The sequence below is a fragment of the Saccostrea echinata genome, unplaced genomic scaffold (genome assembly GCF_033153115.1).
Source record: "Saccostrea echinata isolate AGI-Se365-2 ecotype Australia unplaced genomic scaffold, CSIRO_AGI_Sech_v1 ptg000044l, whole genome shotgun sequence".
Classification (NCBI taxonomy): Eukaryota; Metazoa; Mollusca; class Bivalvia; order Ostreida; family Ostreidae; genus Saccostrea; species Saccostrea echinata.
The window spans coordinates 216,780-243,915 of record NW_026889793.1 but is presented as its reverse complement, the minus strand read 5'-3'; the positions used below and the strand labels follow the sequence as shown (position 1 = coordinate 243,915).

Sequence of the window (27,136 nt, the reverse complement as noted above, 5' to 3'; positions counted from 1 at the left end):
ATGTAAAGGAGTTAAAGGAATACATGTCCCACTTCACGCGGACTACGAATCACTGACCTTTTAACACGAAGATGTTGAAAACCGGAAGCGTAATCAAAGAAATAAAAAAAAATCAAACAAAATTCAAAACAAGTTACGGCTGAATAAAATGTGACCAATATGTGTCATTTTAATGATTAATAAATTTATGAACATGTAGATTCACTTTCTGATCATATAAGTTGCTCACACTTTGATTTAAAGCAGCAGTCAAATAGATTCAAACATCAACAAAGTATTTACTCCTATTTTTGGTTACGTACTTACATGAAATATGAAGAAAATGAACAACAATCAAGCTTAAAAGTCCATTGGAACAGTAAAACTCGGGAGCAGAGCAAACCGGACCTGTAAAAATAACAGATGTAGTATCAGGTGCTACGGAGTCAGAATTTCCTTCACGTCCTCCGCGTGCCCCCTGCCAAGATCGGGCGAACAGAAAAATCTGTAGACAATTCAGCGTGAATACACATGTATAATGGCCTACCAATTTATATGTATTATGTCAGTCAACATTCGTCTTAACGAAAGATTGTATTTGCTAAAAAGGTAATTGTATCGACCATAGAATTTGCCAAAATGTTGACTTTAAACAAGACGGTTGATATCCTTGTATCATCAACTTATTTGTCAATAGCTTCCATCGTTTTAAAAATCGTTCATAGGTAGAGCATGCTCTTGCGTACTGAATCAACTGGGAGACATAAACTCCGTGGTATATTACTACATAAATAAGAGAAGTTGACGATAGAAAAATTAAAGTCATCATGTATATCATAAAGTTTTGTTTTTGGGTTGCCATTTATGTCTTTTTCTAGTAAAACATCAAAATATGAAGCAAATGTGTAAGACTCTGTGGTGTCTTTTAATTCGAGTTCAAAGGGATATATCGAATCAACGTAGGAATGAAAATGAATATTGTTGATTGAGAAAACGTCGTCGATATATCTAAATGTCGAATTCAAGCCAAAGCAAGAGACTTTTTCTTTTCATGTTAAAGTTTTTGAATAAATTCTGCTTCATATGAATTCAAAATAGTCTGTTATAACGGGACACATTTGCACTCATGGAATTTCCAACAGTTTGTTGGAAGACTTGATCTCCTATAGATATCTAGATATTGTCAATTAGAAGCTCAAACATCTTTTTAATATCATTTTCGGAGCATTTGTGTACGATTAGAATGTTTTAAAACAAAGTGTAATTTTGCGAAAGACCAGTGAAAAGGTATGTAAATCTACGAGCTTGTTTTTTTTTTCTTTATTGAAAAAGCAGTTGTCTGTGATGTCAAAAAGCCTGGACTTTAATTTTTCGAGGGGAATGATTGTATAAAGTGTTGAAAAGTCGTAAAGTTGATGTTATTGATTTTGGTAGAATTTTGCGATTTCAAACTTTCTAAAAGTTCCTCAGAGTTCTTGAGTATCCACATTTGATTAAAACCACTTAATATGTTGTTGTACAGTACTGCATGTCGCTTGGTGATTTTTATTTCAAAATTAAAATACGCACATATAGTCGTGCCTTTATTTTAATTTTCAATCAAAAAAATCAGTAAACAACAGTATTCCTGAAGTCTCTCTTTCACTGCTGTTAATATTTTGGTGAGGAGCAAAAAAAAGGGCTTGATAGAACATTTGCTGGAGCACGCTATGTATCTTATATTTGTTATCTTGTAGATTGTCACCTGAAAACTTCATTCTTTCATACTTCATAAACTCTTGGATATAAAGAAAGTACACTCTTTCGAAAGTTTTGAATTTAGCAGAAATTTCTGAATATAGCTTACGTTCAAGAACGCAGTACAAGTGAATGAGGTGCAGGGATGAATAAGATGAATGAAAGAGTGGCAGGAATGGATAATGTAGAAATAAGGTGCAAGTATTAAAATGGTGTGAATAAGGTGTAATTATAACTTCATTATTAAACAAAGAATCAAGATAGTCATAAGACAGGTTCTGCACGTATTCTTTGTAATAAAACTGGAAAGTTTCACAATCAAATAAGATGAGAATATATTAATTTATTTCAATCGCCAATTTTAAAACAACGTACTTCAAATCAATATAAAATTCTGGAAAATAACTATTAGTTTTCTTACAAGTAAAACACGCTTATAATGAATTGACACTTACTTGATTTTCTTTCCACGTGACTGTAAAATATATTGTGAACTTAACTTCTTGTAAAGAACAATATTTTATGATTGTTACAAATTGAAATTTTGAAAAGAAAAAAAAATAACTTAAAATTTCAATGGTAAGTCGGATATCCTCAACACTTTTTAGGGTAATTAATCCTCTCATCCAATATCAGGGTTTTTTTTTTATTTTGCCACATAATATTATCAGAGTAGTATTCTTACATGTTATCATTTGATAAAAAAAAAACACAAAGACAAGATTACACCAGCTTTATTTGCCAGAAGTACACTGTTGGTGGCAAAGAGAGACAGTTTCACCCATTTCTATTCAGACCGTCAACACAACTTTCAAGTAAAACAAAAAAATATCAACAGTAATTTAAAACAAATAAAATTCACATTTACTATATATGTTTTTCAGCCCGTTATCTGGACCATGAAATCGTTTTAATCAAAACAAAAATGTCCAAAATATTTGAAAAAGGTCGATAACTCAAAATCATAAAGTTCGACAACTCTTATAAGACAAAGAAATTGACAATTCTAAATAGAAATCGGTATGGGACCAATTGTTTTTCTCTCTCTTACGAACTCATACATAAGGCACAGTATACAATTACGCTGAAATTTACATGAAGCGAACAATGGACAATGATGAAACTGATGACATTCATCGCTGAGACAATGAAGATATCCATCGCCCATACATCTTCTCCGCCAAACACTTAGCAAAATAATAAAACACTTTGTTTTCAATCGTACAATGTAACCTAAAGAATGGCCGTCATGAATGACGTATCACTCAAATAAAAGAATAAGCAAAATAAAACGAGATTCTCAGCATATCTTAAAAGTTTTAAATGCCCTATTATAAAAATAAATGTCGTTTAAATAATACATCCGGGTTTATTTGTTACTATTTTGATAACTTGTCAACCATTATTCCAGAATTGTGAGAATTCGCTGAAATTGAGTCGGGTTTGGTATCTCTCTTTTTCCTAACTGCGCAATACTGCAAAAGTTCGAAATAATCGCAACTGTGATAACAACATTCGCACACAATGCCTGTATAGGTATTTCGCTTGGTTCGGGAGTGCTCGCTTGATAAATACATAGAGGCCTCTCTTTTGCCGAGGATTAGTCCTTCTAAAGGCGAATAACGTGGGAAATCTGCAATAAAAAAAAGAAATGAAGCTTAAAATATGATTCATGGTAAAAATTTCTAAAAATGTTTAGCGTTTATTAACAATTATCCTCCCTTTTAGTTCATTATGAGAAAAGGGTCTCTGTCTCTTTTATTAAAAGACAAAGAGATGCTAGCGTGATAGCACTAATAATGGTTTTGTGCCAAGGCGCGGTGAAAGACTACCATCTACCGGTCCAAGATCAGGGTTAGTGACTGATCGGGGAGGGTGGGTGTGTTAGATTCGAATTAAAGATTTATTTCAAACAACTCTAATTTCGATCAATCATTAGGTAGCTATATTACATATTCATGAAAAGTCAATATGAACAATACTTGTACGTACTTGAATAAGAGGAATAACAAAGCTAGTAAAAGACTAGGTATTTTAATTTCTATATATAAAATCATTGTTTCTTAACTTTTCCTCATCGTGAAATCTTTCCTAAATTAAACAATGGTTTAATGGTTAAGTGGTTTGATGGTCCTGACTTTATGTTAAATGAAAAATTCTCTCTGGATCTTTTGGATATAACTCTTTTAATTTACATTCCCGCATTTCGATATATGGAAGTTTGACTGTACATGTATATTGTATGTACATTCATCACAACATTTGCGCAATATTTTTATTACGTGCTTATCATAAAGAGATCGTTTACCCTGTGTAAAGAAGAGTTTGCCTGCAATGCAATTTGCTTACAAAGACCTCGATTTCAATTTTTATATATTAAGCAGTTTCTAACATAGACTCTTATGAAAATCGTTTGTACATGCAGTGAAATCTTTTTACTTACCGACATTATTTTCTTGTTTATGGGAACGTGATGATACATCACGCTTTGCATGTGAGGGTACGTAATATTCCCCATCACATACCAAATGGAGCATTTCCGGTATCATGCCTCCACATATTCCTTCCGGATCCGGTCCCCGCTGCTCGGTCCGAGAATCACACACACGCTCAAAGTATGAATGTACAATAGTGAAATGTAGACACAGGAGTATAAAAATTTGATGTGTCCGTTTTACTGGCATGTTTTCCCGCATGGTGCACTGTGAAAAAATAAATTTTAATCATTTTTATGCAAACACAAGGGAGTAGTGATGACGTAGTATTTTTATGCGTGCGCAGAACCTGTGCATGCGATAAAAAATGAACGTTCTTACGGTACATTTTATTTCTAATTCAACACTGCAGAGATTTTTTTCAAAAAAAAAAAAAAAAATTTCAAAGCATGCAGCTGATTTGGGAGTAATAAAGTTGAAAAAGCGAAGCTGACTGAAGACCTGACTGTTCAACTACCTAGACATGACTTAATAACATTTTGTTTCAGTACGCTGTTGCGATAAGGCAAATATATGTTTTTGACACGTTTTCTCCTTTTTTAAATAAAAATACAATGACATATGTATGGGTTGATTTCAATTACTGTATGTTAATTATGCCTATACACTTCTCAACGGAAACTTGAATTAAATCGATCTTCTTATCACAAAATATGTATTTACAGGTATTTATTACATGTATACTAAAGTCTTCCTCACTTATCACCAAATCAGAACGGCAGAGTCGTGTAATGAGGTAACAACAGATAAGCAATATATATACATTGACGGTGAAAGACCCTGAATAGAGGGTAATCTCTGTGGAATATTTGACGTGCATTAATTGTATTATTGTTATTATTGGGTTTTTTTTTTTTCAGAAATATATTCCTAATTTTCTGAGATTAAAATAACACATACAAAATATGATTTGCTTTTTATTTTATTTTATTTTTTTTTTTAGCGATTTATTCCTAATTTTCTGAGACCAAATTAACGCCAACAAAATATTATGTGCTTGTTTGATATATAGCTCTTATGGATGCATATCAGAGAGAGAGAGAGAGAGAGAGAGAGAGAGAGAGAGAGAGAGAGAGAGAGACTAATCAGGGCTGCCATTGGCCTCAATAGAAATTCAATCATAAGACCTTGATAGTTTGAACAAGTTCAATTTGTTCCTGCTGTGGAAACTAATTATCCTTACAAAGCTTCGGAATACAAATTTTGACAGTTAAACGACTCAATGAAACTTCTGATATCAGTTGGTTCTGTGTAGAAATTTCTATTGTATAAGAAGAGAGCGTAAACATTATTTGGGTAGCGATTACAAAAAGAAATTGATGAATAATTATACTCTCAATATTTAAAGAATGTCGATTATTAACCCACTTAAATTGTATTTTTTTTTAATTTTCATTCATTGATAGATCGAAAATCTATTACAAGGGAGAGAGAGAGAGATGCTTTAGTTTTTAAAACGATTTTTGTAAAATAAATTTAAAAATAATGATCCGCTCCCTAAAAGTCTCAGAGATAATTCTTAATTTGTTCTATTTGGACAGGGGTTTGACTTTTATATAAACTTCACACAGAACAAGTATTGACATAACGATAAAGGCTCATGGCCAAACCCTTCATCTCTCCTTCATAAACAGCAAGGCTATCATGTCGTTTCGACCCACAACTTTGGGGTCAACGAAGGGCGTAAAGGTAAAATGTCCAAAGTCAGCAGAAAAATATTTTTTTGTAATTTCTAATTCTTTTAATTAATTTTTGCAAAATTTTACTACTGAAGTCACTTTTATGCAAATAATAAAATTTGTATTATTTTCTTACCAACAGGAAACTAGGAAATTATATCAGATGGAATATTTCCCCTTCCTGTTCCTCTTAATTGCATTAATCTTTTGCTAATCCGATTAAAAAAAACATAAGTCAAAACACTAGTACACAAACAACATATCTTATTTGACCCCTGCCGAGGAGGAAAACAACAAGAGCTTGGCAAAAAAAAAATCTCGCAAACGAAAAAGAAAAATGAATAGAAAAAAAATATATATATATGTAAAAAAACCTACCCAGTCTTTGTAAGACATAAGTCCGTTCGGTGCGCCTCCTCCTCCTAGGGACAGTCTACGACATTAGAGGATCCCGAATGGAGGGGACCTCTCCACTCCGATGTATCTCCTGCGCGTGCTGAGCAACGAAAGACGGAGAGAAGCCGCGGCAGTCGATTCTAATAATCCTTACCAGACGCGTGATCAAGCCTGGATATATATCTAATGTCTAAAAGATTATCGGAAACAAAGAATTACAATACTCCGAACTCCGTAGACGGAATCAGACTCCAGAATGAAGAAATCTAGACGATTAATTATATAACACTCTTTTTCCACGCCCTTACAAAACAAGACGTCCAATATTTTTCTTTTGAATAGAAATTATCGACTTTTATGAATTCCCTTTGATTGAAGAAAAAAAAATATCTTCCGCTTTTAACACCCTCAGAAAAACGGACAGAAGGGATGAGAAAGAAGAAACTTCAGTCTTGTCACTTTAATAGCTCATTCAATGATTAAATACGCGGCTTGATATTGGATATTTGTACATTTAAGATATGATTGTTTAACATTTAAAATCGTATCATTTCTGTCCTTGCTACTATTTGTATTCTGACGAACTTTCAAAATTTTGAATACCTAAGAACTTGTGTTTGCCTTAAGTTAGACCTTTCGTGTTACGACATATCCAGGTAAAAATTTTCTAGAAGATAAGGGTTTCTTCAATTTCTTCATTACATTAAGTTCGTTTTTTTTTCAAACAAAATTAAGAAATAACAGATTTACCCTTGATTCATCATTTATTTGAAATGTCGGAACCAAAAAAATCAGAAAAATCTTGAAATGAAGATATATTTTTTGAATATAAAAATGTGCAAATATTTCATTCGAACAACATTCAGTGAAATTTATTCGCGACATTTTAACAGCAAGCGGCTAAATATCAAAATCATTAAACATAGAAATAATTATTTTTGATCACGATACATCTTTACTATTCCTAATGGCAACCAAATGTCTATTATTTTCGGCCTTGAATTAGATCCGATTGTTGTTAAAACAAATGTCATGACTTTTTCCCTACATTATCATAAATGATCGACCGTAACTCGGAGAAGATTAGGGACTATACCAGTAGGGGATGGGGGCATCCTCAGATTTTTTTTTATATCATCCCATGCAATATCTTTAAAAAAGAATATGCCAAATTATAGGGCCTATGGGTTTAAAACCCACCAATGCACCCACCACACCCCCGCGCCTCGGCCCTGCCAAACACACGCACCGACAAATGTAAGTTTATATATTTTTAGTGTCCACCTCGTTTTAACACACCCTACCGAATAAATACCACACTCACCACAAAACCACTGCTCTTTATTACTACATGTATATATCTGCAAAATTTTCAAAAAGCTGTTACCTTCTTTGTATTACTTTCTTATTTAACTTTTACAGAGTCCTTATGCACGAATCTGTACTTTTGATTTATATATTGGCCGAAGATTTAAAGATCTTTTTTATAAAATCTTTGTGATTTTTTTTTTTTTTTCATTTGCTTTTGCTATATGGAGGATATTCAATGTTTTATAGATGAATATGGAATTTATTTCACGAGTGGGACAGGATTTTTTGATATTTTCACGAGTGCGAATCTTATCTCACGAGTGAAATAAATTCCATATTCATCTACAAAACATTGAATTTTCTGTTTATTACATTTTCTTTGATTTTCCCTTTGCCTCTCTCTTTTCTTAACACAGTGTCATAGGCTTGACGTCATAGTTGAGCGGTTGAGACGTCATAGCTTAGCAGTTGTGAGATTGAAAACATTACATAGCATGGATTTTAACAACATATTTGGGAAGAAATTTGCAGTTTTAGCTCTATTTAGATGTTTAGTTACTATGTCTATCTTATGACACGCCAGAAATTATTTTTTACTTACTTTCCTTTCACACTGTGAGAAAATATCACTTTTATTCAATAAATAAATCTCAGTATTTCACTGTTGAAAATGTAATAAATCTTAATTGTTATCTCATTTTGAAATCACTGGACGAATTGCAATCAAAATTGCTATAACGTTTAATTGGAAAGAGGGAAGCTCAGTATGATTGCGCTTCATTTCAAAATGAACGTACGAAGACCATGCCCAGACCATGAACAGAGAAAAAATAAGTTCAAACAATACCCAACAACCCAATAACATAATAATTACATGTATCAGTTATTTCAGCACAAGCATTGGCCGTTTGGAAGAGGGAAAAGCGGGGGGGGGGGGTATTTTGTCAGCATAAACTATACAAACCCAATGGAAGAAGACCTTCTATATTAACGACTGATGACTTTTTTGTGCCTATCAAAGAATTTCCGTTCGTTAGTGCCCCCTCTCCCCTATATATACTGAAATTGTTTCTTACTTGCCTAAAGCAGTCAGGGAATGAATGGTCTATATGTCACCAGATATTCAATAATATCGAAAAAAAAAAAACAGTTTACGTGAATATCTACATTTAACACGGAGACAAACAAGCAGCATTGCTTTAGATCTTAAATATATCGGTGTATTGACCGTATAACTGTTTATCGTGTGAATTGCACTATAAGCATTTTCATCACCATATGACCACCAGGTAGAAGTCACATTTGGCCAAGCTTTCTTGACAACTGTCGTGAGAATGTCATATTGCTAGTTACGAAGAGAAAAATTACATAATAAACCGAGTAAGATGATTATAATCATCTCAAACAGCCTGGACAGATAGGTAATTGTCGCCATTCCTATAAAGGAAAATAACATTACAAGGTCAATATTTCCCAAGATCTGAAGTTAATTCACTCTGACTTGAAAATTATAAATATCAGCTAAATAAATTACTTACTGCAGAACTGTGGGGGAGGGAAATTTCGTGTCCCTTCCCTCCCCCTCGATTTATTTGGGCAATATTCATGTATGCTAAAAATAGACAATCCATGATAATTAACATTGTGTCCCCTGAATAATATCCATGTAGTATGATGCCCTTTTTTGCTTGTCATTGTATTCCGATTGCATATGCCCAGGCACGTACGTGTATATGTTTTTGAAAAAGTACTAGTGGGCGTGGGGCTGGGGTGGACAAAACATTTGACAAACAAAATGCTGCTATATGCAAAATCAGTTAAATTTCTAATATCATTTCATGTGCTTCTTTTGCATTTGCAATTTCACGGAGACAAGAAGCTTTACACTATATAATGTACATATGTACATCGCGCTATCTAAATGTTGTTTCGTTCAGCCGATGCGACTTTTTTTTCCCTCGTCATAGTTTTTGCACTTCTCACTTCAATATATATCTACGTGTGGTGAAAAACGTCTCCATACTTTTGTGTCTTTCAGATCATCCATTATCTTTTAAATGATCGTGTCGTTTAAAACAACGAGTAGGCCCTGATTACAATCATTTTATTATGCTATAATTGGAACTACAAAAGTACATAGGGGTTAATGGGAATTCGTCTTAAATGGAAAAACCAATTTCCCTTGAGTTTTATTTATAATGTCCTATAACCCGACCCTTTCAGGTTTGTTCCATCTCTTTTTTTCATTCGAATTCGTCGCAGCTGTATTTCAAATGTATATTGCATGGAGAATCTCCGAGAAAATTAAAAGTATTATACAATTATTGCTGGTTTTTGAGGTCAATACGATGATTTAGACACCTGAGGAGTACAATATTCACCGAGCCCGAAGGGCGAGGTGAATATTGTACTTCGAAGGTGTCTAAATCATCGTATTGACCTCAAAAAACAGCAATAACTGTTTTATTATATGATTAAATGATAGCAAACTCCTACAAGACTGTTGTTTTTTTTTTTGCTTTAATTGAAAGTTTTAACGAGAAATTTCAACAAGAACACATTGTAACATGAAAAAATGGAACAGGAATAATTCATTATATTGACCTGCAATAATTCCTTATATTGACCTGGAAGGTCACGTGATTCATTATATTGACCTGCAATAATTCCTTATATTGACCTGGAAGGTCACGTGTAGGTCAATATAACGTAGTATTTTTCTAACATTGTTGGATCTCAGCCAATCAGAAAGAGGGAAATTATTCAATCATATAATAATATACAATTATTGCTGGTTTTTGAGGTCAATACGATGATTTAGACACCTGAGGAGTACAATATTCACCGAGCCCGAAGGGCGAGGTGAATATTGTACTTCGAAGGTGGCTAAATCATCGTATTGACCGAAAAAACAGCAATAATTGTTTTATTATATGATTCAATGATTAAATGACACACATTCATTAAGCAATCCGTGCCATCTTACTTGTTCACATCTACTGAAGTACTAGCCGAATATCAGAGAAACAGAGTTAAAAAAAAAAACAGTTGTATTATTTTGAAATTTTTAATTCTAGTTTAGGTGCAATGTAGAAAAATAAATGTCAGGCACATATATAGGATTAATTTTGAAAAAGGGGGCATATAAAGAAAAAAAAATTGACAACGTACCTGAAAACAAATCTTTGACTAGCCCCCCCCCCCCCCAAAAGGAATAGAATTCTCCCAAATCAAAATTTTATTTGGTGGGATGTAAAGGTACATAAACTTTTCGAGGGGAGGGGGGCTTACAATGAAATTTTTTATCCTTAAAATTTAAATTAAAACTTAACATTCTCAAAAGGTGGGGAGAGGGGCAGGAATCCTGCACCCCCCCCCCCCGACCCCTCACCCAAGAATCTATGTGCCTTAATTTTATGTTCATATGAGTGGATGTCATATGCAAGTGAAATAACTTTCCAAAACTATTTGCATTAATTTGGAATTTCCCTATCTATTTTTAGTCCAATGTAGAATAAATAATTCCTTATATTGACCTGGAAGATCACGTGCAGGTCAATATAATGTAGTATTTTTCTAACATTGTTGGATCTCAGCCAATCAGAAAGAGGGGAATTATTCAATCATATAATAAATGTGTTTGTTATATAGCAGGATTAAGGTTGTATTAACAAATTCTACAATTGTTCTAATTTTGTACGTTTATAAAAATATATTTATTTATGCAGAAAAAAATTCAGTGATTTCAAGATCTGTAGCTTGATTACTTCATTAAATCGTTAAATTCTTGCACATTATTATCCATTTTTAGACTCCTTATTTTGAGAAAAATTTCTGTTACACGTATGCACTTTTTAGTGCCCCCTTCTCATATTTTAGATTCATGTAACACATATTATATTTTTTAGAAATCCTATTCTTTTGAAGAAATAAAATTGTGGACAATAATTTGGGCCAAATTTAAAAACAAAATGAGAAATATAGACACAACTAATTCAAATTTACAAAATAAAATCAAACTATTTATGTGAGTGCCAAGCAAAACAAGAAAATGCACATATATGATATATCACAGAGGATTTTTATTTTTTTTTAGTCCAATTGATTTGGAGAATTCAAGTTTTATTCAACAAAAAATTTTACTCTGCAACATTAGCGTCCAATTCTTATAGATTTATGTATTTATATAAAAGAATCTGATTATTATTATTATGCATTCTTTTTTTAATTTGGAAAAAAAGCGTCTTTAAAAACCTTACGTTGTTGAAAACAACAAGGTGACCAGGTACACTATACAAGAAGTCATTGGCCATTCTCTAAGTAAAAGTTCAAAGTTTGCCTTTGGATGAAAGATCCGCCGAACAGCTGTGATATCCATTGCGGTCAAACCGATTTTTCCCAACCCACACAATAATCTTCTTGCAAAATTGTTTTTGAATGGACGTGCAAGCATGTTGTGAAGGTCGAGAGAAAAGCGCCAAACGTGCAGGGCAGTTAGTAAATGCATCTTCTTGTGCATGCGCGCAATGACAGATTGACAAGAAAAATGATGGACTATCGGTCAAACTTACGTCTTCTTGAAACCTGCGATTCTTTGTGAAATTCAAGGCTAAGTAAAGGTATCGATTGTTTTCTATACGTCAGTCTACAATGTATTTTCTCTTACATGCTACTTCAGTATCCAAGTAAATAAATACTATAAAGTATACGTCCGTGATGAAATTATCCGAACTTTACCAAATGACATTCTTTCGCTGTCAGAAAATCGTAACCAAGAGTATGAACTCCTTATAATTTGTGCAAATCACTGTTTCTTCGTGTTTTTTTTTTTTAATAAGAAAGAGTAAAATTTATTCGACTATTTTTTCATGCTTAAGGTTCATAAACCCTCTGATCACTAACCAGATCAAAGTAACATCCTGTCATGTTCTAAATTTTTTTTAATTTATACCGGGTGGCAGTAAATAAGAAAAATTACATCACAACTTGTCATGTAAATTTGGTATATTTACTGCCACCTGGTAAATTCAAAACTTACATGACAATCTTACACTCAATATACAACTCGTGGACTTGATGCTAGTATCTAAATTTTTCCGATGTGAATATTATTAGTTTGAGTACTCGGAAAATGTTATGATGGCGCTGTTTATATCTCTTGAAGGAATATCCGTAATTTAAATATTCATGAAATTGAATGAATATGCAAAATGCTAATTATAACATTTGATGAAGCAGTTCATTTACAATCTATATTTTATATTAAGTTTTTAAATTTTCAAACGTTTAAATCTGTAGAGATAGGTGCATTTTTATCATTGTATATTTTATTTATTTATTTTTTTTTTTTTTTGCACTACTTTATATCAACATAAAATGCAGTTGTTTTGTCCTAACTCCCAAACCAACAATTTGTTCAGGGCACTGTCCGACACAAGGTCATCTGTAATAGCTGACCAGTCGACCTTCGCCCTAATCGCCTGAGGGGAGAAACACGACATTCTGGAACGAGTATGCAGTCATTGATTTAAAAAAAATCTTATAGTCTTACAAAATATGTCTATATATATATATATATATATATATATATATATATATATATATATATATATATATATATATATATATATATATATATATATATATATATATATATATATATATAATTTTATAATTTTATAATTATTATAAGTATTATAATATTTATTCAGTTGTCATGAGATAAGAGGTACCAGTTTTTTTTTTTCGGGCATCAAAGTTTTCTTTATAAATTTATTTAATATTTAAATACTGACACCTGAAATTTTTTCGTAGTTATCATAAAATGTGATGTCATACAACAATCAATTTCACGCTTCATGCGCATGTCACGTCTATTAAACAGACAATAATTTGATCATTGTACTATCATCTTACATTATGTAATAATATTCTACATTTGTGTCTCAGTCTATTTCATATATGTCAAGGGTGCACATTCCAATACCCGTGCTAGAAAGATTTCGTAAGGAGAAATTTACAGATTAAAGAGCTATATACCAGTGGTAGATAACGAATTTTTCGGGTTGGCAACTCAGAAAATGTGAAAATGGGTCACTCATGAAACTCGAACTGGAACTGTAAGGAAACAGAACAAAACTCAGCTCGTTGTCTATAAGCACAGCAAAACAAAAAAATGTTCGGATAAAATTGAATGATTACAAATTTTTAAATTCTAATGTCAGCAACTTTCGTGGAAATTGGTCAATCGATATAAAATTCGAACGTGATATGTAAGTCATTAATATACACATCAAAATGCAGTTTAATTATTTTCTACAAGCACAGCAACAAAATAAAAATCCAGGGCATTACGGAAGCCCATTGAGGCCAGTTCAGAGGAAGAAATATTTTTTATTGCGTTTAAACGCAATAATAAAGACGCAAAACATTGCGTTTAATCGCAGTGTCTATTGCGTTTAAACGCAAAACACTTTGCGTTTAATCGCAAACGATTGCGATTAAACACAATCTTTTGCGTTTAAAAGCAATAATTATGCGATTAAACATTTTGCGTTTAAACGCAATAATATTTTTGCGTTTAAGCGCAATTATGTTGCGTTTAAACGCAATAATCCCTTCTTTTAAGGATTTGTTTTGCATATAAACGCAATGATACTGTAGTTTAAAATCAGACATCAATTAGCCAAAGCTTATAATTACTAGGATCCGACACTGTTACTTTTTTGCAAAATGTCCAGTTTTGGAGATTTGTAGTAAAATAATGGTATCCTAACAACCAGAATGACTTAAACGTATTAGAACCCAACACTTTAAATGAAGCCTTTGATCAATTGCTTACGTATCACAGCTAATTAAAAACTTAAAAACGTTTCAGTGGTATTAATAGTACTGGTCAATTTGGTAGTACACATCGATCAATCTGTTTTCATTTGATTTTGATTTTGATCTCATATGATTCAAGTATTGCGATTAATCGCAAAATTTTTGCGTTTAAACGCAAATCTTTTGCGATTAAAGGCAAAGTGTTTTGCGTTTAAACGCAATATACATTGCGATTAAACGCAATGTTTTGCCTTTAAACGCAATGTTATTGCGATTTAACGCAATGTTTTGCGTTTAACTATATAATTATAATAATTGCGTTTTAACACAATAATTATTGCGTTTAAACGCAATAAAAATATTTTCTTTCTCTGAAATGGCCTCAACGGGCTTCCGTAGAAAGCAATGAATTATCAGAAATTTTCAAAGTCTCAGGGCAAGTTCTTTCGTTAAAATGGGTTAACATAAAACAGGCCCGTAGAACGCTGGGTGGGGGGGGGGGGGGGCAGGGGGGCCCACACTTTTTCTGAATACAGTACTTTGCTCTAGTTAATTTTCCGTTAGATGCTGCTCCCCCCCCCCATCCCCCACCTCCATTTTTTGATGTTGTTAGGTCGAGCACTGGCAAAATCCAGGATTTTGACGGATTTATTTATTTATTTTATCTTTTTTTTATTGCTTGTCAGAATTTTTTCATTAATTTAAAAAACATACAAGTACCAATAACTACCCTGTTATATACAAGCACGGCATAAGAATTCCTGAAAATAATTATGACGGATTGACGGATGGAATTAAGGGTAACACTTTGTGCCCTTGCAATTTCATGTCAGGGGCATAAAAAGCTTATTCAAAAGAAAGAAATCAAGCTTTGAAAAAGCAAACGAAAAACCTTAATTTTGGGGAAAAGGGGCAAGTTGGCTGGTCTCTTAATATCTTTTCTTTGATTCTGTTATTACATATATATATGACAAACATGTACATGTATGGCAACTTATCTCGGTCTCTCCAACTCTGCCCGTCTCCACTTTCACATATAAAACTAAAAGAGACTGTCCCTCGTTTCTCTCCTGATCAATTTGTCTTCAATGTTCTATTTAAGGATAGAGATGTTTTATTTGTTCAACCTTGATTCATATTTAAGAAACTAGTTTTACCTCTCCCCCTCCAAAGCCTTGCTCCCCCCCCCCCAAAGAAATATTGACATATGTCAGAAAAGAAAAGTAGGTATGAATGCCCTGTCCAACATCTAGTTCGGGAACGTTTGACCGTTCAGTGTCGCTTCAACAGGTCTGTAGTTTCAGTATCTCAATAAATTGGGTCGAGAGATAATATCAGATATTAACCGCTAGATGGCGCTTCTGATCGATTGAAACCATTATCCGCACCTAGTTAAACACCTCGAGATGACAATGGGGACACTTGTTATTATAACAGAAGACTGGCTTAACCCAGGAAGTTCTCAGTCATCAAATCTGATTGACGACTAAAGCGATAATGATATCGATGATGTGCCCCATGTGTTGTGTATTTGTAAACATAGCCAGAGGTCATTTATACCTCGCGCAGTAAGCCATATATAAAGATTGGCTGGTTCTCCTACACGCTTAATAGTGTTACAAATAATTGATTAAATGCGAAATGTCTTAAGGAAAAGCAGAGAAAATTAATTTCTGAGTGATTCCGTCATTATGTAAATATCTTAAAATGGACCGGGTAACCCGAAGATCGACAATTATCGCTAAAATAGTGAACACGGTAAAGAAAAAATAGAATGTGCTTAAGGATGAGAAAAATTGAAAAACAGAAATTATCACGTATTTTATGCTATTTTTTATTTACTATTAAATTTTGGAATTTGTTTTAAGCCTAATGGTTGTCTCTGGGCGATGACTTTACACAATTGCAAGATTCGTACAATCTATTTAAGATAATTCCAGAAGAACATGTTAATTCCTCTCTTCTTGAGACAAATCTCATTGGTTCAAAAAGAGGCCCGTGAGCCACAACACTCATCTGCAATCAGCTATCTCTTAAATAAATACAATTTTACATGTTGCACATGATTTTTAACAGTATTAAATAACAATATATAATTACAGATTCCTAAAGATATAGGCGAGGAATTTATTATTGCGTAATTTCGCGAGAATCACATATCGTAAAATAAAAAAAATATTTTTACATTGCTGAAACACAAGTAAAAACTCTTGATGAATAATCCACTTGCCAATTCATATTCTCGCAATTCAACGTCTTTGGGCCATTTTTGGGAAATTAAGTACTCGGGTAAAATACTTAAGGAATCTATAGTGTTGAGATTATAAATGTCAGATAAACAAATTGTAGCCTCGTCGTTGCTGCAGATGTCTACAAAATTAACATGAAATATTTCTGTGCTAAACTTTTCCCGCCTTCTGTGACCCTATCTTAGCATGATTATTTTTGAGCCGCTGTTCATATTCCATACATATTCATATTTATTAGCAATCACATGTACTCTTTTTATTACCTAACTCTAGTCCCATAAGCCACGATTTAAATACTTTACTTAAATCTTCAATACATAAGGATACCTGCAAATCAAGATGACTAATTATTATGGCTCATGTTCTTGAAGAGCCAATATCCCGTATTCACATGTAGAATTGTGACCACCAGTTGTTATTCAACCCTAGCCTTTAAGACAAAGTGTATTGTGTATCAATATCATCAATTTTGACCTTGCTGTTCTTGAGAGGAATCTTTAACCTTTATTGTTGCAATACTTAAGACTAAAGGGTCATGATTTAAACAAACTTGAATATTGAACAAGAGGCCCATGGACCAAAACGCTCATCTGTCACCATGCCCTGCTGTTATTCCTATGTAAAACTTTGATCACATATTGTGACCCAACCGTATCACCTGTGGTCACGATTTGAACATATCTGACTCTACACTACCCGAGATTTCTTCCTTTTAAATATTACTAATCGTGGCCTTGCTGTTCTTGAGAAGACGATTTTTCTTTTCATCCCTATTTAAGTTCCACTCTACCTCAGGGTATCATGATTTGAACAATTTAGAATTTACACTTCCTCAGGAAGGTTCCACTTAAGTTTCACTTTTTCTGGCCGAGTAGTTGTGGAGAAGATTTTAATAGATTTTTCTTATATATTTCAATGCAAAACTTTCATTCCATATAGTGGACCCACCCTAGCCCCCGAGGGTCATGATTTGAACAATTTAGAATATACATTTCCTAAACTTAAAGAAGCTTCCACATAAGTTTCACCTTTTCTGGGCCAGTGGCTCTTGAGAAGAAAATTTTTAGTGGTCTTACTCTATTTTTGCATTTTCTTGATTATCTCCCCTTGGAAGGGGCTTGGCCCTTCATTGAAATAATCAATAATTGTCTGAACTCAAGGATTTTTTCTACCTACTTTGGTTGAAAATGGTTAAGTGGTTCTTGAGAAAAAGTCGAAAATGCAAAAAGTTTACAGACGGACGGACATACAGTGAGCTAGACGGACGTCGGACAACAGTGATCAGAAAAGCTCATTTGAGCTTTCGGCTCAGGTGAGCTAAAAACTTTACACTGTTATTTTTATAATGATTATGTAGCTTTGATATTTTCAGGTCCAGTGTTTCTATAGAAGAAGATTTGAAAAGCATCCACCCTCTTCAATATTTCTTAATCATTTCCTTCATTTGTACAGACTTGAGTCTGGCCTAGTACTTTTTGTGAAAATTTTAAATGACTTCTACATTTCATGTCCTTCTAAAAAGAAAACATGGATTTTTTAAAAATATTGAATCCCCTTCTTTTGAGAAGCAATTCTGTCTTTGGAGCAGATGAAAATGAAAAAAATACTCTTGCTTACATACGTACACACAAACATACAAACAGGCGTAGAATAAATTGTTCCAGACGCCTCTGGCCAAGTTGAGCTTAAATATGGAAATAAAAAATATTATGGTCACAAGCTCTGCACAGATAGAGCCATGATGATATATGAATGTTGAACTGATCACGGAAAAAAAATATTCAGAAAAATACTCTGGATAACCAGATTTTTGAGACACTTTATTTTCACAAAATTATTTGCTTGGTATAAGAAGACAAAATTTTCACCAACTTAGTTATTGTTGTATATAATCATATTAATATACGAGGAATTTTTTTCGAGCAGACAATCTCGCGAAATTACACGAAAATAAAGTTCCCGCGAATAAAAAAAAGTGATATATCTGAAAGGGTATCTTGTTAATTTATATATATATATATATACTTGGGTGCATTTGGAGACATAAGCAGTTATTCTTTGTATCCTTTTCAGACAAAAACAGAGTTATACATGTACTTCTGTTAGAATATTTTCTTTGTAATGTTAAGAAGGTAAAATATCTATTTCTTGTAGTGTGAAATTTTTCACTTATAGAAAGCTATACCCCGGGCTATAGTTTGTTCTATCCACCCCTCGGAAAATTTTCATTAAAATTTTGGCCGCCAATATTGATTTCCTGCAATATGATTGGTTGGCAACTTCTCAAACACTAAAGAGTTCCAGAAAGCAACACCCCTTGGTTTATAATGTGCTATTCAACCCTCAGTTATTGGGAATAGTTCCTGTCGCGGGTTTGGTTAAAGAACTCTCCCATTCTATTCCATATTCCATATTACATTCGAAACAATGCCTCTTATACTGAAAAGCCGAAGAATATCCATTGTTTTCAAAGATTACTTCCCTGCAGATGCCTTCTAAATGGCTTTTCCCCTAAAAAATTTTGCTTTATTAGGTTTTAATACATAGACATGATGATAAAGAAATAGTTATTATGTACAGGGCCCTTTTAGTGTATCCAGTATCAAGTTTATTTCGTTTTTTACTTAATTATTCTCAGTATTTATAGGTATTTTATTGTATGTGTGATATGTTAGAATGCATAATTTATTGTCGATGTAAGTTCACGAATGTACATAAATGAAGAAAAATTTGCATAATTACGTTGTACAGTAATAAGGTCAAGAAGAACTGAATAAAAAAGTGACGTACCATGTATTTATTCTTAAATATTTTGAAAAATATAATTCCTAAAGTAAACTGATATATATTTTGTCTTGTTGTCAATGCTTTTAGATATGAAAAATGATTCATACTTGTTGTTTATACAATTTAATGCAGATCATGCAAATTAAAGATAATCATTGGCCAATTTATTATATGTATGCTTAAATAAATGAAAGTGTTCAGATGATTTTAGAAATGAGTAAGAAAGTTTTTCTTTTTAAGGAAAAGAATTCATTTAAAAAATTTACAGAAAATTTTCAAGATATCAAGACTCTCTCTAAATGTGCAAGTTAGAAACGGAACGTCCATTTAATCTCCCAACACATTAAAGCAATCCCTGCACAGGTATAGTGTATCTTTAGGGATTATTAAGGGAACTTCCATGATGAAATTAACATCAATGTGGGGTCAATTAAAATTAAGTGTATTGATATTTCTTAAGATAGAATGTTATTCATACCGAATGTTAATATAAATAACATCAAAACACGCTTAACTTTTACCTTCATTACTTTATTTAATATAAGTGAATAAATAACAACACTGCTTGAAATAACAATGCTTAATTAGCATGTACACGAGAAGTGAAATCCTAAAAAAAAAATGCAATTCTTCTTTGACATCATTTAGACGAGAGTAAAAGGTGACATACGAAGATAACGAACAGTAATCAAGCTCAGAAGTCCATTGAAACAATACAAATTTGTAACAGAGCAAATACAGACCTCTTAAAACATCAGAGGTGGGATCAGGTGTCATGGAGGAGCAAGCAACCCCTGTCGACGGGTCACACCCGCCATGTGCTTTTTGTCATGATCGGGCAAAAACCTATTGTAAACAACGTTGAACATTCAAATTTAACTTCTCTGATCTGAGAAGTGACAGCCACAAAAATACTGCACTTTAAGCACATGTTTATATATACATGTATTTACATAAGTTTTTCTAGATGTCGTCTATCAATTTTTAACTTTCACGATTCAAAACGTTTTACACTTTTATCATGCAAATATACATGTACCTTGCATTCAAAGGTAAATACAGTAATGATACCCAAACTTTGATGTGTATTGTTGTTATTTATATACATTATGTAGTTACTTTATTATAAATTTTATGAAGAGAATAAAAAAAATTACTAATGTCTACAACTGAAAATACTTTGAAGGAATTTACGAAACCTAAATTTCCTTTGATTTGATTACATGTATTTTAAATTTTTAATTTTTTCCTAATTCAATAATTATTAATGAAATTTATGTATCCAAATTTTAACAATTTCACAAGAAATAAGGTGGAGGATGATGTACGTTCTGCAGATTAATAAATTGAATCACAACAAAATGTTTCAATCATGAATACGTATATTGGTGGAGTATCTAAATTTAATAATGCCATCAAATACTATAAAATCACATATTTATGTGGTGTCAAATTTTCGAGGGTTGAGGAAAATATATTGGTTTATGGGGATTTACTTTCTCATGGTTGTTAAAGTGTTGAGTAGATATGTATGTGTATGAATTTTACATTTTGTGGAGGACATGAATTTATGTGCCTCTTCATACCTCGAAAACAACAAAAATTAAACCCCACGAAATTTAATGATTTCACAGTAAGACAAAAATAATTTTGATTTCCATTTTTATAGGTTTCACAGTAGTCATGGGCATCGGTCTTACAATAAACCTTTAATACACGATGTCTCTTTTGATTCATTACTACCTTACGTAAATCAACAGTTAGGTTTACATCATATTCGCACCAAACTTTACCCTGTCCCTTTGAAACTTTTAAATAGTCTTCTTGAAAAGGTCAAGGAAAGTCCATTTTTTGATTCCTCGACACCAGAATATAGGCTCGGATCTGTAATTATGGATATTGCCAATCATAGGCTTTTTAAACCCCCGCGTTTTACTGAAGAAAATGCAGTTAAAACAATCCGTTTTTTCCTTAAACTTCAATATGCCAACAAAGGAATTGACGCGGTTAATATAAGTAATATTCTTAATCACAAAAGGGTCCAGTCTTGTATTCCACCATATGTCAAGTTAAAGACTCCACCTTGTATTTCCTACAAATATACATCGACTATTGCTTCCAAACTTTTTAATTACAAGAAAACTTTACAGGGCCTGGATATCGAATATCTGAAGCATAATCCTCCATCGTGTTCATGTTCTTCTTCGCCCTATAACTATAGTCCTGCTGGACACGTTATTACTGGTGACGTAAATATAGTTAATAATGAGGACCTTAGATCACTAATTTTAAAAGGTCCTAAATTTAGGGAACCCAGATCCTTCAACTGGCGTCGGAATTTCATAAATATTATGGATTCTGTAGAGGACTACGCCAGGCGATGGACCAGACATGAAAAAGAAGACCTTGACACTTTGTCAGAATGGATTAAATGTATCAGATGTATGTTAAAATCACGCATTAAAAGATTGAGAGGCAATATGAAAACCATCTATCCTTCTGTATTCAATAATCCAGAAGTGAAAAAAGAATTAGATAGATTACATGATCAGTACGTACTGGTCCCTGCTGACAAAGCAGGTAACAACATTGTCTTTGTTTGTAAGGCTCATTATATTAAATGTATTTTAGAGGAACTTGGATTTAATTCTACAAGTGGTAATCCAACTTATACTCATAGTTCCCTTTCTAAGGAAGAAATTCTTCAAAATCATATGTCAGTTTTGAATATTTTTAATATTCCAAACAACCAAAATGAATTTGAATTACCATATTTATATTGGATTCCGAAACTTCATAAAAATCCTTACAAAGAAAGATACATAGCGGGTTCCAGTAAATGTTCAACCAAGCCTCTATCTTTACTCCTCACTAAGATATTAACAGTGGTGAAGGAGAAACTTCAAGAGTACTGTGCAACAATATATTCGAGAAGTGGTGTAAATCAGATGTGGATACTTAAAAATTCCAAGGAACTTTTGGAAAATTTGAAATCACAAGATTTTACCAAAATCAACAGCTTAAAAACTTACGACTTTTCAACTTTGTACACAACCATTCCCCACGATAAATTAAAGTCCAGGCTTTTTGATATCATTGACAGCTGCTTTTTCAATAAAAATGGAACTCGTAAATATACTTACCTTGTCATTGGTCATTTGCAAAATTATTTTGTTAAAAAACATTCTGATTGTTCACACAAGTACTCTGAAGTTGACATTAAAAAGATGCTTGAGTTTCTGATTGACAATATCTATGTGGTTTTTGGAGACCAGGTCTTCCAACAATCTATTGGAATTTCTATGGGTACCAATTGCGCCCCGTTATTAGCAGACCTTTTTTTGTATTCATATGAAGCAGAATTTGTCCAAAATCTTGTACGTGAAAAGAAGAAAACACTTGCTGTGGCCTTCAACTCGACATTTAGATATATCGATGACGTATTGTCAATTAACAATGGCTATTTCCATTCTTATGTCGATACGATATATCCTTGTGAACTTGAGATAAAAGATACCACAGAGTCTGACACATCTGTTTCATATTTGGATATTTTACTTGAGAAAGACGTTAATGGTGATCTAACAACCAAGCTTTATGATAAACGTGATGACTTTAACTTTTCAATCGTCAACTTCCCTTACTTATGCAGCAATATACCTTCATCACCTGCATATGGGGTATATATCTCTCAGTTGATTCGATACGCAAGAGCATGCTCTACGTATGTACAATTTCTAAAACGAGGTAAATTATTGACAAATAAGTTGATAAAACAAGAATATCAGCTGTCTCGTTTAAAGTCATCATTTCGTAAGTTCTATGGTCGATACAATGACCTTGTCAGCAAATACAATTTATCATTGAGTCAAATGCTGACTGACGTTTTTCACACTAATTGTTAGGCCATTATTTACACACTGAATTGTCGACGGATTTTTCCGTTATTTCCCGATCATGACAAGGAGCACACGGCGGGTGTGACCGGTCGGCAGGGGATGCTCACTCCTCCATGGCACCTGATCCCACCTCTGATGTTTGGAGGTCCGTGTTTGCTCTGCTCCTATTTTGTATTGATTAATGGACTTTTGAGCTTAAATACTGTTCGTTATCTCCATATATTTCACATCGTCATCTTCTTTGTCAAATGATACAACATTGTTCTAAAGCATATCTAGTTGAACTTGGAAAACTCAGTAACAAAATGATTTTGTTTAAAATGCTTACAAAAGTATATCCTTCAATGTTATTATTTGTTGCACTAAGTGTACACTGCAGCTGTAAGTTTACATTGATAACCCAGAACTAAAATTAAAAATGTTTTACATGTAGTGCGATTCTTACTTTAAAGGTTGCAATAGACACTGCATTGAAAGTATTCCAGGAAAAAATATAGGACTAAAATCCGAATCTTCTTTAATTCTATTTAATCTTAAAGCTTCGTAAAAAAAATTATTTGTAATGAACATTGAAGACTGCAATTCTTCCAGTAAGCTTAACATAGTGACATCCCTAGATACATTCACACAAAATGCAAACTTTCATTGAATGTTAGTTCATATATGGTATGTTTGTTATTTTCCTTCGTTACTTTGTTTTATTTGCACAATCATTAATTTTAATTTCTTTACAATAAAAAATTGCCCCATTTTAAGGAATGAAATATGGAGATAATGAACCGTTTTAAGCTCATAAGTCCATTCAACTATGCAGAGCAAACACAGACCTCTAAAACATCAGAGGTGGGATCAGGAGACAAATATACAGTAATATTAACTAAATAATACTAATAATAACTTACCTATTAATTGATGTTATCTATCTAATATTCTATATTAAACAAAATCTAAGTTAGAATTAGACTCCACCTTGATATCAAGCTTATCTTGGAAATCCTTGTTATGGAGCCCCTAATCATTACTCTCAGGGGCGTGCATAAAACTTTTTCAAGCAAATTGGAGGTTCGTGGAGGTTATGAAGACATAACTTTTCTCCCTTCTTTATTTAGAGTAGTTTTCTTGCATGATTTCTTTACATTTAATTTTTCCAGAAAATTAATTCCTTTTTGCACGTTTAAAAAATCAGTTGAACACTCCCATTTAATTATTCATGAAAAAAAAGTAAAGATTATCTATAGTGTTCATTACCTGCACTGAGTAAGACTTCAATTGTATACAACATTTTACACAACTGAAATCTTTTCGAAAAAAACGAGAGAGAAATAACCCGGTAATTTTAAAATGATGCCGTAAATAATTACGATAAAACGCATTATATTTATGTTCCATTCTTGTTGTCTTTATTTAAATCAATGCAAAGTTCTGGTAAACATGTCAACTTAGTATTTAGTGTTTTTTTTAAAATAAAATTCGAGATGCATTTGAACATTTCTCATTTCGGGTAAAATCAATAAATACATTGTATAAGATAACCAATTAGAGAAAATTAAAAAAACGTAAATAATATAATGAAATAAGCTGAAATGGTAATGATAGATGCCACAAAAACTGTTCAGGAATTTTTAAATTGTTTCTTTACCTTCAGTAAATCATATAAAAGATATTTAGCTAAATGTCAAATATACAGTCAGAGAAATTAATTGCAAGCTTTCGTACTTTTAGTAAAGAGGAACTGCGCTTATATAGTGTTATAAAGATACCCAGAATATATAACTATCTCATAAATCTATCAAAACAACCACAGGAAGATGTCCTGAAAATCAAAATTGGCGACTAATATATCAACCCTCGAGTGACTTTTGCTAAACAAGTGACTTTTGATAAAAACAGATATACATAAGCATATTTCATAAGGTCAAGAACAAAGAATTTGATAAGTTAATGTGATAAATAGCTTGTAACGTTAATTGAGACACAGGGCCTAAAGGAAGTTTTAACAGCAGTCAAAAGGTACGAAATCAATTGCTCAGAATCTTTATATAATGGGGTTTTTCCTTGATAGACAATTTCAATACAATTCACCTCCTACATTTTTCATATCATCGGAAGTATAGGTTATGATTTACATCCGATTATAATTTCGGTCAAATGACATAATAAATTCAGGTTGTAAACTCATTTTCAGGACAATCTCCTAAATTATCAAAAACACCCGAAGAAATTAATTTGATAATTTCCCAAACTAATTAGTGAAAGGCGTCGATTATCTTGATTAAGCATAAAAACTAGTACGCCTGTAAAGATCCATTCTATTTATAGAAAAGATTAGTATTATGGAACTCATCATCAAAATATTTGCCTGATATATATATTGGCCAAAGGAAAATTAGAAAATTGAATCAGAACATTAATCCTTTCACGATGATTAGATGATTGCATTCTAAGACTACTGGGCTACGTACAATTAAATAATAAAATGCTTTCTTTGGTTGTAAGTATGGGAATTAATGTTGCAGCTGTTGCAGAAAAAATACATAAACCGAGTAAGTGGGTTATGTAATTTTTTTTGCAATATCTGCAAGGGTTAATTTTCAGTGGATGTAAAATATATATAAATGAAAGAATTTGTATCTTATATTTTGTACTCTTCATGTCAAATTACATTTCAACTTGCCACTCCAAATCCTAAGATTGTAAGTCGAAAACTCATTTGGTCTTTGAGAATGTTGTGTTTAGGACAATTATTTCTGGAGTACAGTGCAACAGCATATTTGAGATGTGGTGTTAATCAGGTGTGGATACTTAAGAACTCCAAAGAACTTTTAGAAAAATTAATTTATTTTTAACCAAATTCAATGGCATCAAACCATATACGACTTTTCGATCAACACTTCATACAACCATTTCCAATAATTTAAAGACCGAACTTTATGACATCATAGATAGCTGCTTTTCCAACAAAAATGAAACTAATTGTGCCCAGTTATAAGCAGTCCTATTTTGCATTTAGAACGAGGCAAGTTATTGAAAAAGAAGTTGATGGTACAAGGATATCATCAATCTCGTTTAAAGTCAATATTTTGCAAAATCTATGGTCGATACAACGGCCTTGCTAGCATATACATTCTATCATTAAGTTGAATGTTGACCAAAGTTTTTCATACAAGTTGTTAGGCCATTTTTTTCATCCTGAATTGTCTGGGTTTTTTCCGTTTACCCTATCATGACAAGGAGCTCACGGCGGGTGTAAGTTGTCGACAGGGGATTCTTATTCCTGAATGGCTCCTGATACCAGCTGTGATGTTTTTAGAGATCAGTGTTATGCTCATAATTTGTATTGTTTCAATGGACTTTGAGCTTGAATACACATTTCATTTTAAAATGCATCAATTCTAGTAAGGAACTTTTTTTTCGAAAGAAAATTTAAAAATTTGGATGATCTATACTGGGACTATTATCAAGAACAAGTGCTTGTATGGTTAACCTCGTCACTCAGGTGACCTTTTGCTATTGTTCGTAGTCAGGCATGATACAAGCGTCGCGTCAAACTTTTCTTAGATTTGATATTTTCTCCATAATCAAATACTTTTGCAAAAGTATCCCTGTGTAATAGGGGTTAAAGTTTTAGAGTAGAGAGCAGTCCCATTGGCAACGGTAGAAACAGAAATAGAGAAAATTCATTTATGATCATTTGAAAAAACCTTTAAAAATACTACCAGGTAAGAAGTGATAACAATTATGGGAAATGTCCTTATGTAGTGACGATTCAAGTACATTAC

The 27,136-nt window shown here is 32.6% G+C and overlaps 1 protein-coding gene across 1 annotated transcript; it reads right to left on the bottom strand.

Annotated features, from left to right (window-relative positions):
* Positions 1-2,434: 2,434 nt before the first annotated feature.
* Positions 2,435-6,494, bottom strand: LOC133201399 (con-Ins Im2-like). The gene is made up of 3 exons (XM_061337210.1): positions 6,269-6,494; positions 4,160-4,418; positions 2,435-3,349 (listed from the first exon to the last, which is right to left on the bottom strand). The coding sequence occupies exons 1-3, from the start codon at positions 6,284-6,286 to the stop codon at positions 3,096-3,098; spliced, it is 531 nt and encodes a 176-aa protein (XP_061193194.1). The 5' UTR covers positions 6,287-6,494; the 3' UTR covers positions 2,435-3,095.
* Between the last annotated feature and the right edge of the window lie 20,642 nt (positions 6,495-27,136).